This window comes from Panthera tigris, chromosome D4 (genome assembly GCF_018350195.1).
Source record: "Panthera tigris isolate Pti1 chromosome D4, P.tigris_Pti1_mat1.1, whole genome shotgun sequence".
Classification (NCBI taxonomy): Eukaryota; Metazoa; Chordata; class Mammalia; order Carnivora; family Felidae; genus Panthera; species Panthera tigris.
In genome coordinates, this window is record NC_056672.1 from 57,004,675 (window position 1) to 57,021,184 (window position 16,510).

At 53.4% G+C, this 16,510-nt stretch overlaps 1 protein-coding gene across 3 annotated transcripts in view; it reads right to left on the reverse strand.

Moving 5' to 3' along the window:
- The window catches only part of TLN1 (talin 1), a 31,663-nt gene that overhangs the window by 11,714 nt on the left and 3,439 nt on the right, over positions 1-16,510 (reverse strand). For 2 of the 3 annotated variants that reach the window (XM_042964504.1, XM_042964502.1), the window contains exons 2-32: positions 13,474-13,636; positions 13,132-13,229; positions 12,744-12,873; positions 12,485-12,637; positions 12,083-12,225; positions 11,841-11,968; positions 11,062-11,122; positions 10,313-10,417; positions 9,827-9,982; positions 8,981-9,082; positions 8,741-8,817; positions 8,337-8,517; positions 8,075-8,188; positions 7,846-7,954; positions 7,418-7,626; positions 7,201-7,299; positions 6,034-6,201; positions 5,575-5,869; positions 4,837-5,003; positions 3,898-4,026; positions 3,603-3,719; positions 3,402-3,515; positions 3,076-3,210; positions 2,795-2,923; positions 2,101-2,203; positions 1,769-1,977; positions 1,289-1,408; positions 884-1,081; positions 549-688; positions 273-366; positions 81-170 (exon numbers count right to left, since the gene is read on the reverse strand). In XM_042964504.1, coding sequence (XP_042820438.1) covers positions 81-170; positions 273-366; positions 549-688; positions 884-1,081; positions 1,289-1,408; positions 1,769-1,977; positions 2,101-2,203; positions 2,795-2,923; positions 3,076-3,210; positions 3,402-3,515; positions 3,603-3,719; positions 3,898-4,026; positions 4,837-5,003; positions 5,575-5,869; positions 6,034-6,201; positions 7,201-7,299; positions 7,418-7,626; positions 7,846-7,954; positions 8,075-8,188; positions 8,337-8,517; positions 8,741-8,817; positions 8,981-9,082; positions 9,827-9,982; positions 10,313-10,417; positions 11,062-11,122; positions 11,841-11,968; positions 12,083-12,225; positions 12,485-12,637; positions 12,744-12,873; positions 13,132-13,229; positions 13,474-13,603 — 4,203 coding nt within the window. In that variant the 5' untranslated portion in view covers positions 13,604-13,636. Of the gene's footprint in view, positions 1-80; positions 171-272; positions 367-548; positions 689-883; positions 1,082-1,288; positions 1,409-1,768; positions 1,978-2,100; positions 2,204-2,794; positions 2,924-3,075; positions 3,211-3,401; positions 3,516-3,602; positions 3,720-3,897; positions 4,027-4,836; positions 5,004-5,574; positions 5,870-6,033; positions 6,202-7,200; positions 7,300-7,417; positions 7,627-7,845; positions 7,955-8,074; positions 8,189-8,336; positions 8,518-8,740; positions 8,818-8,980; positions 9,083-9,826; positions 9,983-10,312; positions 10,418-11,061; positions 11,123-11,840; positions 11,969-12,082; positions 12,226-12,484; positions 12,638-12,743; positions 12,874-13,131; positions 13,230-13,473; positions 13,637-15,210; positions 15,623-16,510 lie in introns of those variants that run through there. The other variant, XM_042964503.1, reaches the window with a different exon arrangement.

Genomic DNA, 16,510 nt, shown 5'->3' on the forward strand with positions numbered 1-16,510 from the left:
GTTCCTGTCCTCCGAGGGGTAGAGGAGTCCCTAGTTCCATCTTCCTGTCCTCTGCCCTCCGGGTTCCTTGCCACACTTACCTTTGAGTTCTCCATTACACTGTCGAGGCAGCCAAAGTAGGACAGGTCATTGATGGGCTGGACTGGGTTCTCCAGGAGTTCTCGGACTGTCTGTATAGAGGGAGGACAAAGTAAGGTTCAAGACACCTTTTTGACCCCCAAACCCAGAGTACCTTCCTTAACCTCACAGCACTTAGCCTGCCAAGTACCCACCTCCAATTCCCGCAGGGCATTGTCACACTCTTTCTGGCCTGGCGCCTGCTGGGTACACATGGTGATGAGCTGGTTGATGCTGTCGGTCACTGCCCTGGGAGGAACAGAGTCGAGTGAATGCATGCACAGGTCATCATTCTTGGGTCCTACACGCATAGAAAGTCTTTAGCTATTTCTCTTTCATCTGTAACCATTCCTAAGCTGGGACTTCTCATGACATGTCCCCTCCCCAGTCTCTTCAACATTCCAGGGCTGGGTTTCCCAGCTCCTACTTACCGGGCAGCTGCAGCCAGCTGACTCTTGAGGTTGGGGGAAGCAGGGTCTGTGGATAGGGCCTTGGCAGCCAGAAGAAGTTTGCTTGAAGACATAGAGATGCCCTTCAAGTTGGACACGATCTGGGCCCGGTCCTCCTGGCTCTGTTGAAGGCGAAAAGGTCAACATGTTGTCCGGTCAGTCCTTTCTTATCTGTCTCTAAAAGGCTCTGTGTCCTAGACACTCAAATAGTGCTAGAGGGGGGTGGGGGGTGGGGGGAGCCAGGCAGAGGTAGGACCATGCAGTCACACAGGCACCTCTTGTCTAACCCCTGAAACAGACCCTGTGCCTTTGCATACCGGTGCCTGTCCCGCCATCTCCACACCAGCTTCCAGGAAGGTGCTGAAGTCCTGTCCAAATCGACCTGAGGCTCGGGCCAGGTCCTGAGGGGTTCCCCGAGAAGCCTGCACTAGTTCTGTGGCTGCCTGATTCAGCCCAGCAGCAGCATCATTCAGCCGGCTCTGAGCTTCCTGAAACGTCCCAGTGCTGGGGGGAAGCTGCGGGGTCAGAAAGAAAGTCAGAAGCCAGCATGGGGGACGATGTGAGGGAGAGTCTAGTCAAGGAGTGCTGGGAGGTGGGCACTGAGCCTGGGAGTAACAAAAGGGGGTAAAACTGGGAAGTCAAGGTCAAGGAGAGGTCTAGACGTGGAGAGAAGCTTGGAGTCTTCAGCTTTTACGTGCCCCCCACACCCCTGGTCTTCCTACCGAGTCACTCAGGAGTCGCTTGCTGGCATCTCCCACCGCTCGCAGGGCATTGTCCACATCTCGCTGGCCAGGCAGGCAGCTGACACAGCGGTTCAGGGCCTGAGTCACTGCTTTAGCCACCTGAGGTAGAAAAGGAGACGGGTGTTGCCAAAAAAGAAACCATTTGGGAGAGCACCTCCTCCACTCATGGGACCTGGGAAATAAGCGCTCTACTGCCTCTAAAAGTGAGGAGGAAAGGGCGTGTGTAGCTGAAGGGGCTGAAGTTAGAGTGTCAAGTGATAGTGACCAAACTGCCCCACGCTTGGCGTTCAGCTAAACCCTGCCGCAGGTTGAGACACTTCTACTAGGACTGAGGGAAAGGGTGGAATCCAGACAAGAGCTGTCAAGAGCAGACCTGAGAAGGTGTCTGTCAGTGTGGCTGAGACTCTGTTCCAGTCAGGGTGGGCCGTACGGGGAAGCGGTCTGTTTCCCAAACCTGACCTGGGCAAGCCGTTGCTGGCTCTCAGGGTCCCCTGGATGGCCAGCTGCCTTCTTTGCTTCCTCAATGAGGCTGCTGGCCTTATCCAGAACATCGCTGGCCGTGTCAAGCACGATAGCTTGCACTGCAGGATCCGATGTCAGGGCAGCTACACCCCTAGCAGCCTGGGCCAGTGACCGCAGCCCACCTGCCACTTCCCTAGCTGCAATCCCTGGGGAGACAGAAGGGAAAAGGGGCTTTCACTGCCAGGCCCTGGTTCCAGTGGCTTTCTCCATCAGCTCTATCCCTCGTTCAGCTCCTGCTCCCAGCTCCATTCCCAGCCCTGCCCACATACCTGCATAATTCTCATTGCCCTGGGCAACCTCCCCCAGCAGCTGGGCAATGGCAGAGCTCACAGCTTTGGTGCTGTTTCCCAGGTCCTGGGCACATTTCTCCATCTAGGGAAGAAGCAGGAGACTCAGGTGCAGAAGGAACCAGGAAAAGGGAACTTAAGAAACTAGTTGAGGTCAGCTGGCAGTTTAATGAAGGTTTTGGGCAGCTCCAGGGTGCAGGCAGAAAAGAAAACCTCAGAGTTTGATTAAGAATGAGGTCTTAGGGGGGCATCTGGGTGGCTCAGTTGGTTGAGCGTCCAACTTTGGCTCAGGTCATGATCTCGTGATTCTTGAGTTTGAGTCCCACATTGGGCTCAGCGCAGAGCCTGCTTCAGATCCTCTGTCCCCCTCTCTCTGCCCCTATCCCGCTTGCGCTCTCCCAAAAATAATATAAAAACAAAACAAACAAACAAAAAAAGAATGAGATCTTAGGGGCACCTGGGTGGCTTAGTCGGTTAAGCATTGACTTTGGCTCAGGTCATGATCTTATGGTTCATGGGTTTGAGCCCTGCATCAGGCTCCGTGCTGACACCTCAGAGCCTGGAGTCTACTTTGGATTCTGTGTCTGCCTCTCTCTCTGCCCCTCCCTGCTTGCACTCTCGCTCTCAAAAATAAACAAACATTGAAAAAAAAAAAAAAGGTCTTAAGAATACTTACGGTCTCCCCAGGTAAGGGTTTAAGTTTGCCATCTCGAGCTGCTGCCTTCACTTCCTGTAGATCTCTCTCTAGATTCTGTACCACACTCAGTGCAGAATCCATCTCCAAAGGCCCACATGCTTCCTGAGCCTACAATAACAAGGAAGTCTGGGTACAAGAGGTACTGCTGTGTCCCACTAATGTCCCATGTTATACAATTATCCCTGTTTTAGGTTATTCTGCAGACTCCCCATCATCCCAGAACTCCACCCTCATTTTCCAAAGATGGCCAGCTCCCTTACCTTCTGGGCAGCGGTCCGAAGTTCAGCCAATGCAGTGCCAAGGTTTTTAGCACACTGACTCAGCTGCATGGCCGAAGCCTGGTCTTGAATTGTTGGCACTGAGGCCTTTGCAGCGGCCACCATCTTCCCACCTGGCTGTTGAGGAACAGGTGGGCAGATGAATGTACCATTTGCTTGGATACAGGGACTAAAGATGGTCTGGACACTGAGTGCCGCAGCTCAGTCTGGGAAGGAGGCTACTGGTAGAGCTTCAAACTGTGGGTGATCTAGGGGACTTAGAAGGGTGGGAAGGGTCTCGTCTGAGAGGTGGGGAGAGGGTGCCTTGCCTGCAGGAAGCTCTGGCTTGCAGCAATGAGGGCCAGCTGAGCACTGGGACTGTCGGGCTGAGCTTGGCTCCCTCGGACGCCCTGCACCAGCAGTGGAATCTGTTCTGCCACAGCCTGTGGGTGAAAATGTCATGAGAGCCACCTCCCCATAGACTGGGGGAAAGTCCCACTCGTCCCACATCTCCTCCCACCAAGTCTCACCTTGCAGCTCTGCACCAGCACAGGCTGGGGGCCAGCAGAGGCCTTGGGGGTGGAGGCTGCATGCTGGGCTGCTGCAATGGTCTGTGTAGCTGAGGCTGCAGCCTGTTTGGCTGCGTGCTGTGAGGACAGAGTAGTTAGGACAAGCCCCAGGCGCTCCCCTGCCCAGTCCCTGGCTCACCCTGGCCACACTATCCCACAAGGAAACAGTGACAGAGTCTCTCTCTGCACAACCCTCCCGGTTTCATTCCTCCCACAGCACCCACACTCCCGCTCCTGGGTTATTTCCTAGCTTCACCTCCAGGCGCTGCACCAGCTTCTTCTTGATGGCATTCTGCGCAGCCGCATTGGTGGCCATGCGCAGACCCTCAGCCGCCTCCCGCAGCCGCTGCTGCTGCTCCTCACTGTCAGGGTGAGCAGCTGCTCCCTGAGAGAAGCGGAGAGACGGTCCTCACCCAGCATCCCTGTGCGCCCCAAATAAGCTCTGCTCTGACCTCTCCAGACTCAAATGTTTTCCTAAAGTCCCCACTGAAAGGTAATCACAGCTGAGATGAGCTGCCTCAAGCAAGCAAAGGGGAATCAGGGGACCCCTAGATTCCCTTTGGGCCCTTTTTAGGTAGAACTGTTTCTTCTTTCCCTTTTGGGGGAAGAAGCCATGTTTCTTTCCCTACTGCCCCCTAAATGCCACTGGCAAAAGGGTGTGTTTAAGGCTCTTTGGGACAAGGAGGACTCAGTTTAGAGCAGGGATTTCAAAAACCAAAGCAGGGGAGCTGGTTACTCCTGCAAACTGGAAAGCCTCAGAGCCCGGGGAGTGCAAGAACCTCTTGGCTTCTTCCCGACGGTCATCTGCACCCTGTGTCCCACTGCCTGTCTTTCTCTGTACTGCTGGCAGCAGAGGTCCCAGGACTGAGTGCTTATATGCATTCCCAGGACAGGCCATGAAGCAGAGGGATCCAGGAAGAAGGCAGGTGGTGGCAACAAAGTAGGGAAAAGTAAGGATAGCAGAGCGTGGACTCAGAGGAAGAAAAAGGGCATGTCGGTCACCAAGTACCCTGGCAGTCACAGTGGCTGGAAGCCTGGGCCCCTATGCACCTGAAACCGAGGGTGCTTTTACTTCCTGAGCACTCTTACATTTTCTGCTTTACTTGGGTCTCTCCCATCAGAAAAGGGTGACCATCTGGACCCTTCTACTTCCCTTCAGGTCTCAGTCTGGGAGTTGGCCACAGAGGGCTCGTACCTTGGCAGCCTCCACCATCTTGGCTGTGGCATCGGCCAGGATCTTAGCGGCGCTTAATAGCTTGCGAGAATTCTCCAGATCACTCTCCCCCTCGGCATCAGCCTTGATGGCATTGACCAGGTCAGAGGTGGCTTGGGCTAGGATGCGAGCCTGTCGTACCATCTCACCTGAGAGGACAGAGCACTATCAGGTAAGGAAGCCAGAGACACTGCGAGGGTGCCAGGGTGGGGGAAAGGGGTGCAGGCAAGGTAGACAGGGCTCTTGGGGGGCAGTTAAAGAGACACAAAGGTTCTCAAAGTGATTCCCCTGGAGTTATTGTATTTTGGGTTTAAGGTCTTGGGAGAGGGACAGATTTCCCGGTGAACTTTTATGGGAGAGAAGACAGTCTCTAACGAGTATTTTCAGTAAATAGTCTTGCACTCCTTGTGAAGGAGTGCACTCCTTTTGGGAGTGAGCAGGTAGGGTGGAGTGGAGAAGGCTATTTCTTAATGCCACCTTCCAACTTCCAGCTACGTTTGTGTATGCTTTTGTATATTCTCCAAAATATACCCGAGAAGGCAGAACGGGGATCACATTCCTGCTTTACAGATGAGAAACTGGAAGTTTCAGAGAGCTTAATAAGTACATGGTCTACTCTGCTGAGTCCTTAGCGGGGACTGGCAGGTCTGCAAGGGAGTGCCCAATGGGCTCGGGGAGCCTCAATAGGGTTCTCTGTCTTCCCAGGAGTGGTGTCCTTACCAGCATCACCCATGGAACTGAAGATGTTCTCGGTGACAGTGAGGATGGTGTCAGTGGCCTGGTCATAACGGCCAGCAGGCCCAGCCCCTGAGGCATGGGCCTTCACGTGCTGCAACAGCTCATTCAGGGCCTGGGTGACAGCTGTGGCCGCCGCTCCTACCCCCCGCAGCAGCTGCCCATCGTCCGTGGCTGCCTGGGAGGCGGACACACAGCCCTCCACGGCTTTGGCCACCAGGCGTCCGGCCTCCACCAGCTGCTCTTGGCAGACAGGTGAGCTGATTGTAGGTGCCACCACCTGTGGGCAAAGCAAGTGTCAGAGATGAAGGCAATGGAAAGGAGTCGTGAGGAGTCCCACAGCCACCGGAATAGGTAAGAAGGAGCCAGAGAGGTGAAATGACAGGCTCCTGTGTGTGGCGCCATCACCCCTCAGCACAGGCTAATGCAACCTTTGTGGCTCACCTTGGTACAGGCCACCAGCTGGGAGGTAGACAAGGCACACTGTGTCGCTGCAGCAATGACCTGGGTCTGAAGCCCTGAGTCCTCTGTCCGCTGGGCCACACTCTTGGCCTTGAGGACCAAGGCAGCTGCAGCACTTGCCACGGCCTTGGCTAGCTGCATTAGTACGTCCTGTGAGAAAAGCACTGTCAGCATGGCCTAAGATCGAGCTTGGGATCCATGGACCCTTCTCAGAGGCATGAGCGGTTTCATTATTCCCACTGACTCCAATCACTGGATAGCGTATGCAGAAGCAACCAGAAGCTACCCCAAGCCCCTGCCTTGAGCGCCCAGTAGGACAGAACACCCACCAAGGAACAAACCCACACCGAGAGAAACAGAGCCTACACCAGAGGGAGAAACGCATGAGGCGGATACACTCGGACCGCAATGGGGAGGGAGGGGCGGTGCTGTTACAATGGGATGGAGAGAGATACCTCTTGGGGTCCCTCCCACCCCCAGCTTTTTTTCTCCATTTCTTCTCAATCTTGGTTGGAAGCAGTCACCCTGGAGTACAAGACCCCATACAACCCTCCCGGATCCCATTTTCCCAAGTCCTGCCTGTGACATGCCTCCCCATCTCCATCATGTTCTGCCCCCTGAGGAGGCTGGGGGAGAGGTGCAGAGCGAGTGTATGCGGCTCAGAGAGAACAAAGCTGGGAAGGCCCAGGCCAGAGGCCATTACCGTGGGGGGTTCGGGGGGAGATCGAACCCCAGCCCCTCTGGGTGCACATATCTGCGTGGGAAATCCAGGATGACAAGTCAGCTGAGGAAACTGGCATGGGGTGGGGAAGGGGGAGCTAGAGGAACAGTGTCCTCAGGGTGGTATGGAGGCAGCTTCAAGATGTCGAGTTGGGACAAAGGCTATATATAGGGAAGACAAGGAGAAGATGGCAGGCGACTACAAAATATCATCAGCCAAGGGTGACCTGGTAGATTCAGTTTGGATTCAGGGGTTCTAAATTTTCATGCCTTCAAAAGGGAATGGAGGTTCCCAATGTCATTCCCTGCAAACACATCTTCCGTTTGGCGCTGAGAAGTCACTTTGTAGTAACAGGACTAGGAGCTGGATTCAGGGTCAGAGGTTACTTCCAAGAAGCTTCCGTTCTAGGGGCTGGGTAAGTCACTAACCTGGAAGTGGGGGTCAGTATCGCTTTCCCCAATTTGCTGCAACAGCTCCCCACTGGCCTGGCCCACGTTCCCAGCTGCTTGCAGCAGGTTCTGACGGGGCTGTGGAGAGTGGACACCGGTCAGAAGCTGCCCACAGGTCCCACACTTCCATCCCACAATCTGGACTGCCCCCTCCTCCTTTGGGGTCTCCTCCCTAGTGCCAGCCGTGGCCCCTGACCTCAGCGCTGGCTGGCTGGGCACTGCGCAGCAGCTCTGACACCGCCCCGGCAAGGCCCTTCGCGGCCTGCAGCAGAGGCCGGCCACTGCTGCCTTCGTCCTCCAGCAGGGCGGCCAGCAGCTTCACGCCGCGGGACATCTCCGTCAGGTTGGAGGAGATCGTGGTGACTGCACAGCCCACTGCCGTGTAGTCTGTCTCCGCGGGGTCCCCTGAGGGAGGAAGAGGAACACACGTGAGGCGAGCAGGCCAGACAATGGGCTAGAGAGGTGCAATCACAGGCGTTAGTCACAAACGTGTGCCGAGAGAGACACGGTCTCTTCCCTGAGTTGAGGGGCAGTCCCACCTGGAGCCAGTCACACTTGGTGCCTGCACGCGCTCCTCCTCCCCCACCCCCACCACATACAGATAGGACTTGGCATCCGGCCTACCTGCTGTCAGGTTCACCACGGAGGCAGTACCAGCTGTGATGGCATCTACCTGGGAGTGGATCTCATGCTTTGATTCATCCATCTTGTTTTTACGCCAGGCCTTAGAGGCCTGAAAGAGAGAGCAAGAGAGAGGCAAAGTTCAGGATCTGCTCTGGTCCGGTTAACTCCGATCCCGTTCCTGTGAGTCCCAGCCTCAGCACCGCTGGCCTCTCCTCCGTCCCATACTCACAGCATCCTGGCCCAGAGGGGGCAGAGTGTCAAAGTCATCCAGAGTGGCCTGGGCAGCTTGCACAGCCTGCATGCTAGAGTTAATGGTCCCAGTGAGTGCCTGCTGGGCTGATGTCTACAAGACAAGGGGAGGAGAAACAGAGAACGCTTAGAGGAAAGAGGAGGTGGGCTGGGGACAGGACTACGAACAGGGACGTGGGAAGACAAACAGCTGATATGGGGAGGAAGGCCTGGTACCGTGGTGGCAGTGGAAGCACTCTTACCAAAGGGGGCATGTGTCCCCGGTGCATCTGGCCGCTGGTAATCTGTTGCTGGGCAGGTGGCATGCTGCCCACCTGGAAATTCTCAGGACCAGAGGCTCCAGAGCGCATGATGGCAGGCAGGGCCACAGAGCCGTGTTCTACTTTCCCTACCCGGTTATACTGCTGCTGAAGGACTGTCGACCTAGAGAGGGGACACACGGGGCGGCACTCAGAGGACTGTTGTCTTAACCTCCTTGCCACCCAGCTGTACTACCTTTGCAGGTCCTGTGGTCTAGGGGGATGTGTGATAGCCTGTGACCGGTTAAGGAACCATCCTAGGGACTCCCCACCCCTCAACAGTCGTTGGAGTCAGGCCCTGCCTTCCCTGCCCCTGGGGGATGGGATCAGCCCAGCAACCTTCGTACTTTTTGGGGGACACTGAGTCCTCTAGCATAGTAGACTCCTCGTCTCCTTCCAGCCCAAAGTGATCCTTGCTTTTTTTCTGTAGGAAGGAAAAAGGAACAAGAATTAAAGAAGAGAGAGGCAGGGAAAAAGCAGCCTCTTCTTTCCCTACTCAGCCTTTTTCCAGAACCTGGGTCTTCACTTCTAAAGGACTGGCTTGGGTAGAAGGTGAGGGAAGATAAGGAAAAGGCTGGGGCAAGCACCTTCTTAAGGATGATATCAATGTAGCCGGCGATGAGCTGTGCGATCTGCTCCCCTTCCGTTGTCTGTACTGAGTAGTAGCCATCCTGGTAGTCCCCGAAATCCTAGGGTGACAAGGCGGGGGCTCAGTGGGAGAGCCTGCATCTACCCACGATGGAAAAGGGTAGGATGGGAGCCCCAAGGCCAAGCTGGTGAGGGTGTCTTCCCCTGCCAACAGCCCTCTAGAGAGAAGCCTACCCTTCTTCAATTTCCCATTTATTTTTCTCCCCGGAGGGCAACATTTTGTTTCTGAGGAGCAGTCTCTATGCTACATAGTTTCAAATGCATGCTGTCTAAGAAATAGCTTTTCTCTCACCCTGATAATAAAGCTGGGAAGACACAAACATTTGTCATTGAATGACCATAATGGAAAGTTAGCACTAGTATCCAAAATGGAAAAATAGCCTTTATTAAATTCTTGTCCCCTCGATAGGGCACTTCATTGAGGTGGTATCAGTTTCTAATCCCTAATACCGAAATATAAAGCCAGGGGGAAAACTATTGTATAGTTGCTGCTGAAAGAGGGGAGGCTTATTTTTCTTTCTTTCACCTTTTTCTTCCCTCTCCCCAAGTCTCCTGTGAGCTCAGTTTGCTGGTTACAGTCAAGTTCTGTGGACTGCAAAGATTGTGTCATTTAAGCACAACTCTCTAGCAAAGCTTCTCCTTCTCTCTGACCCCCAGGGTCCTGTAAAGTCCTCCTTTTTTCTGGAGTCACATTCAGTGCACTATCCCAAGGGAGGGGAGAGACCTCTCAGCTGCCCCCGTCTGGAAATTCCAAAGCCCTTTCCCTCCTGGGCACCCGGACTCACCAGGGTGAAGCTCTTAGGAGAGGCAGCCCAGCGTTTGATGTTGGTGAGGCTCCATTCCTGGATCACCTCTTTGGTCTTCTCATCCACTCGCATCACACACTCCTTAGTGATGCCCAGAAGCCTGGGCACCAGCTTGTTCTTTCCTTTCATCTTTTCCTGTGAGGCAGATTGTTGTTGGTATTAGTGCCAGAGAGGTGAACGAGCAGATCAGATCTAGACCACAAGGGGGTGCTGAGGAGGGTGGGAGAGCTGAACTGGGTGTCTATGGATGGACCCAGGACAAGCTCCACTAGGGAGAAGGCAGGGTCTGGAGGAAAGTTGGTGGCAGAGGGCTGCCAACAGGGCAAGTTTTCACAAGGTCAGAGCAAGTAGAGAGAATGGGACTTGTAGGGATGATGGAAAGTGTAACCAAGGGCAGGGCCTGACTTTGAGAGGAAAGACTAAGAGTGGAAATAAGGAGGATGGTGAGAAGGGTCTGTAACCCACCTTAACCAGAAAAAAGGAGACACCATAGGTCTTGAGGGAACGGGCTAGCTTCACGTAGCGCACCTTGGCCTCGATCTCACTCATCTGCCCACAGTTCTTGTGTGCCTTAGAGTAGAAAATGGAGAAATGTTTAGCGAAATGTGGGAGGATAGCATCACAGACAAGGAGTTGTGACGTTAACTACGATGGGAGCGTACTGTAGGGGGCACAGGAAAGGTTAGGGGGTGCAAGGTATGAGAAACGAGAGGGTGACGGGATGAGGACTGACAAAGGATACGCAGAAGCAACATTTCAAGGAATATAGTTAAAGAATTTGCAGACATTCTGGAGACGTGAACAGATAGGAAGTAGAAGGTCAGATAGAAGACTTTTGGGGCTGAATATTCAAGAGGTGGGGATAACACATTATGTTTGTACAAAGATATACTTTTCATAGTAATTTCAGGCATACTATCTCATTTGATTTTCCTATCAATCCTACCCCGGGCAGGTACTGTCATCCCATGTTAGATGCAAAGAAAAAAACAACCAAGAATATTGAACTGAATTCCACAGCAAATGCAGTGATGGAGCTGAGATGAAAAGCCCAGGTCTTCCGCTTTCTTGGCACAGGAGAGGTGGGAGAACAGCTTGGCAGGTGGAAGCGGGGTGGGAGGAGACAAGGAAGGGGCCGGGGGTCCATTCAGTCAGTAGGATTAAGCAGCAAAGCTCCCGGGGCATCCCAAACACTTTCCCCTGCCCCCATTCACCTGGAAGATCTTACGCTCTCCCTTCTGCTTCACATACTCCTTGGGCAGGAAGTCCTTCAGGCTACACCAGAAAAGGGAGGGTCAGCATGTAGTGGACAGCATCGGGGGTATGTGGGCCATGGACTGTGGGCCTAGGGGCGTGAGGAAATGTCTAGGACAGTATTATCTTTGGGGAGAAGGAAAGCTCGAGGGAAGAGAGTCTGGATTGTCCATGAAATCGAGATGACTTAGCATTAGCTCTGGAGTGCAGCCTGCGTCTCTCCCTACAGGGAAAGGGACAAGGGAACCTGAGTTGCAGGGCCAGTCCCTGAGGGAAAGAGTCTAGAGCACTACTGCAGGGAACCAAGAGCAGAAGGAGCTCGGTAGAAGGATGACCATGCATGGAGGAAGTTAAGCAAGCGGCGCCGAACTCTATTCACTCTGAGAACTCTCAGTGGATGAGACTTGTGAAGCTTTCTAAGTCTAATGTTCCCTATGAGGAAAAATGTACTGTTTCCCTCTAGCCACTATAGTAAAATTCTTCAGAGAATCTCAAAAAGCTACATGCTTGCCTGAGAGGTATGGGGTAGAGGCAGATTCTAGGCTACCTTCATGTTCCACAGGGGGCCAGTGAGGAAACAAATGGCTGATGGCAGCGAAACAGGTACCCATGTGGGTCAAACCCTGGTACTTCAGAAGAGGAAATGGAGAGAGAAGGCCCGGGATGGGGGCAGGGCTGTTGGGGTCACAATGGCAGGGAGTCCTGGGTCCTGACAGGGTGTGGGATGTGGGTCACTCACTCGAGGAAGCCAGCCTTGTGCTTCTGTTCATTGTGGGGCCCAAACTGGATCTGGCATTGGAAGCCAGCAAACTCACAGGCCTTGTCGAAGGAGACAGGGTGGGAGCCATTGAGGATGTCATCTCGTGCCTGGAGAGCACAAGAAAAGGAGGTGAATGTTGTGTGGGGGTGCGGGAATACCCCTCGCTGTGCTTCTGCCCCCCTCTCTGTACCTCCCTCATCCCAGGTAAATCCTCTCCACACCTGCACATAAAGAAGGTTCAGCTGCACGGGGTCCCGGGAGTCCACATTCTGGTCTGAGTAGAAGAACTTCCTCCGCAGCAGAAGCGTCTCATGCTCCTCCACTCCCTGTTCCCTCAGTGTGCGGCCATGGTCCAGCCAGTTCACTGGGACACAGAGAGTCCCCTCAATGCGAAGCCCCCAGGGCGCCTGTGCTGCCTGGTCTTTGGCTTTCTGTTTGTTTGTTCTCTATCTCCTACCTTCTCTCACCGATAAGTTCCATGAGTGTAGAACTTTATTACTGATGCATCCTGTATCTTAAAACGGCATCTTACAAAAGCAGGTAGTCAATAACTAACAAATAAACAGCTGCCCCGTGGCCCCCTGCCCATTTTCCAGTGCCCTCTTTTTTCTATTTCTGCTTACATTCATCATCCGTGTGCAACTTCTGCTTTAGTTTCTCCATCTTCTTTTCATCTCGTAGCAGTGTCTTGTCCTTTCGTAAGGTCCCTGTCACCTCCTCCTTTTTCTCTTCCATCAGCTCTCGAACCAGTGAATATTCATCATGGTTGGTGATGCCTGGGGGAGCGCGAGGGGTTGGTAGCATCCCAGGCACTGCACCCGTGTTTTCTGGTAGAGTTGGAGCCTCCATCCCCGAGCCCTCAGCCCCACCAGGACCCCTTACCGATGCGGGCACAGATGGTCATGAGCATGTCAGTGACAGTCTTAGAGTCATCCACCATGATAGTCTTCACAGTTCCATCGAGCATACGGATTTTCAGGGGCCTCTGCTTCTTCCTGTATTCCATGGTGTCCTATTGGGGCGGGAATAGGAGGTAGGAGCCTACTTTAAGCTAGAGGTATTACTTCCTTTTTCCATGGCCAGAGGGGAGGAAAGTAGATTACTGAAGGTAAGACGACGATGGCTCACTCAAAAGCAGGGTATTTTGATTGCCTGTGACAGACAGTCTGGAGAGGATCAGAGGCAATGGATGTGGGTGCTGAAAACAGGAGGTGGAGTGGGGAAGCTGACGGAAGAGGATGTTGGTGGTCCTTGAAGAAGTGATACTCACCCCATTTCGGAGCATATAGTAATCCAAAGCTTTCCCGGCCTCCAGCCATATGCCTTTTTTGGGGTCGTCATCTGACAGAAACAGCCCAAAGTCGCTGGCTAAAAGAGAGGATGGATCACCTCAGACCTATGAGGACCCCAGTGTGGCTGAATGGCTGCATTGTTGCCCCTTATTATTTCCCCAGGGACTGTGGGCCTAAAGGGAACAGAGGGAACCGCGGAGCACAGGCGTGAGTGATGAGTAGCCTTGAGGGACAATGGGGTCATCCCTTAAAGCCAAGAGCCTGGGAACAAGAAGGGACTGAAGACTCCCACCCCACCCACCGAGGTAACTCAGACTCACGAGGGCCAGCCAGGGCCTCTGGGATACGCTCACGAATGATGCGACAGGCATCGTATACCATGGTAGACGGCTCAAACTGCATCGTCTTCACCACATTCCCGATGCTGATCTTCAGCGAAAGTGCAACCATGGTGGCAGCTTCTCCTCTCCAGCCTGGCTACACCTGGTCCGTGGTATTAGGGCATTAGAGCACACCCTCATTAGAGGAGAGGAGGTCCCTCAGATGGTGCCCCAGGGAGCCGTGTTTTTGAAAGGGACTTACCAAAGCAGATAGTGATGCGGTTGTTTTTGTTTCATTTCAGAATTTTAAAGCGTGAAAGATTATTTATACCAAAAGAACCAACCCTAACCATCTAAGATAAGTGAAGGAGAGTCGGTCTGCAAGGTGCAACAGCAGGTCTGAAATGTAGTGTTCCCTGAGGACACTGCCCCATCCCTATCACTAGAATCTGTGCCTCCCTTCTTTCTACCAAGTGACTCTCTCTTGCCCCTTATCCCTGCTCCTTTCCCAGGCCTGCCTTTGCCTTGTTTTCATCTTTTCTTGGTTCAGTCTTTTTTTTCTCTTTGTCTCCCACTATGTCTTGCTAGCTTTTTCCTGTCTGGGATTTTCAGAGCTCTGTCCTGACTCATCATGTGACCTCCCCTCTGACAGCTTTAGCCTCCTCTGCAAAATGAGGATGTTATATGAGAGAATTCCCGAGAGCTCCTGAAGCCTGCAAACACTGACTCGACCTAGCCCGGCTGGAAGACCAAACACTGGTGGTTCAAGCTATCTAGGCCTACTTTTGTCCCGGTTTTCCTCTAACCTCACATGGTGGGGGCCTTCCCAAAGAGCCAGGCCCTGTGGTTGGCTTCCCTGGCATTCAAGATAGAATTATGATTCTCTAATCCAGAGGGATCTCAGAAATTACCTAGTCAACGCCCCAATTTTGCAGAATGGATATCAGACCATGGTGGGGCAGGTGGGGTAGTTTCAAGGCAGGTCAGACAGAGAGCCCTGTCCCTCTAACTCAGTCCTTGCTCTAAGTCACCAAGTTAATACCCAGTCCTCACTACAACTCTCATGCTCTCTGGTTTTCAGCAAGTCTTCCTCACACTCTGCTCTCCATCTCACTGCCTCCCTTGATGGTATTTTCGGTGTAGCTCGTGATATCAGTCCCATGCTCACCTCCCCCACTCTCCTGGCACCACCTCTCAGCAGGCTGGAGGAACCCCTGCAGGTGGCACCCAGTGCACAAGAGGACCAGTCTGCCTGGCAGCTGATGATGTGACCCAGTTTGGTATGGGGATTGGTTCCTCTCAACTAAGAGAATGAGCAAATCCGGGCTGCCGATCCCCTCCTCCCCCCCAGCAAACTGGGGGCCCCAGGTGGGGAAAAGCTGGGCTCGGGGGAAGGTTGAAAACAAGAGGTGGAGGTGCTGGGATACAGCAGCCAGCTGAGAACCAGGAAAAGGGAAGGGAGATGTATTTGGAGAATAAAGAGGTTAGGAAGGATGAGGTGAAGGGGACTGGAAATCTAGGTAGAAACAGGAGGCAGGCAGATGTGGGAAAGGTGTGGATCAGAGAATCTGATAGACATTTCTGACCTTATAAACAGTCCAGAGTCTCACAAGAGAAGAAACCACAGCTCACTCTGTTTTTATTTCCAAACAAGATAGGACCATTCCAGTCTCCCAAGTTCCAGCTCGCTGCCCACCTCCCCATTCCTCGGCCACCTCTCCCAGTAGCTTGACAGACCTGGCTGTGGGGTTGCTGGAGGGCTGGAGGGTCAGTGAAGTAGAGCAGTCAGAGGAGCTGAGGGCAGGACTGAAAGGACCCTCTACCCTAACCTGAAATTGCATGTCTCCCCCATTTCCTCCGGACATGGACGCCCCCATCTTCTTCACGGAAACCTCTGGTGACACCCCGATAAGGGAGATGAGTCATGCCTACCCTTATTCCCAGGCTGGTACTGAGTGGACACCCATACAGCTACCAGAGGGTGAGGGAGGAAAGGGAATTAAAGAGTGAACTGGAGGTGATGAGGGCAAAGAACAAGGCCCTTGGAAGTATGGGGAGAAGCTATCCAGTTCCTGCTCTGGCCTGAGAACTTTGCTCCCGTTTCCATCATGTTTTATGGAACAGCAACAATGCCCCCCATACCCCCCTCCCAGGGAGCTCCTCCTCCCTCAAGACATTCCTGAGATGCATTCCAGAGGAGTTGGGCAATTGGGGGGGGGGGAATGGAGGACAAGAGGTCAAATCCCAGCAAGGAATGGAATGTCAATGTACGGGGCGGGGGGGGGGGGTGGTAAAGAATCAGGGGTACAGGGAGATATAGTCAGAGCAGATACCCACAAGGGGAGCTGCAGAAAGACAGGGAGCTACAGAGAAGTACAAGGGAGAGAGAAAGCTGAAGACAAAGTCAGAACATATGAGGGTTGGGGGAGTAACACTCACTCTGTTACCAAATTTGGCCTCTGAGTCCGCAACCGCGGTGGAGGGGGGGAGGACTGTGGGTGAGACTGACATATCCGGCCTCAGGCTGCTGGAGGCTCATTTAGGGCTGGACTGGGCAGCGAAGGGCTGGACCTGATCTCCCTCAACATAGCCCCCTCACCACCTACACCCTACCCATGCATTTTCACTCTCCCTAACTGCACTCCAGCCTATGCACAGAGCTCTTTTTCACAAAGCTACTTACACTGTCTCCACACACATTATCTCAAACATGCAGTCCCTACACAGACCCTATCACAACCACGTTATCTTCCCGTAAAGACCCCATCCCACTCACACAGCTTCCCCACAAACACACCTCTATCGGTAAGTGAACAACTTGCCCCAACATCTCCCATTACACATTCTCCCTCCATTCATCCAACAAGCATTTCTGAGGGTCTGCTGTAGAAAAGGCCCGGGCTAAACTCTCACTGACTGGGAAGCAAGAAGAGTAAGCCTTAGCCTTCGCTTTCAAGGGGCTCCCAGTTAGTTGAGTGGATAAGCTAAATATAGAATTATAATACAAGGCAGGATGTGGTAAGAGTCCAGAGATGCA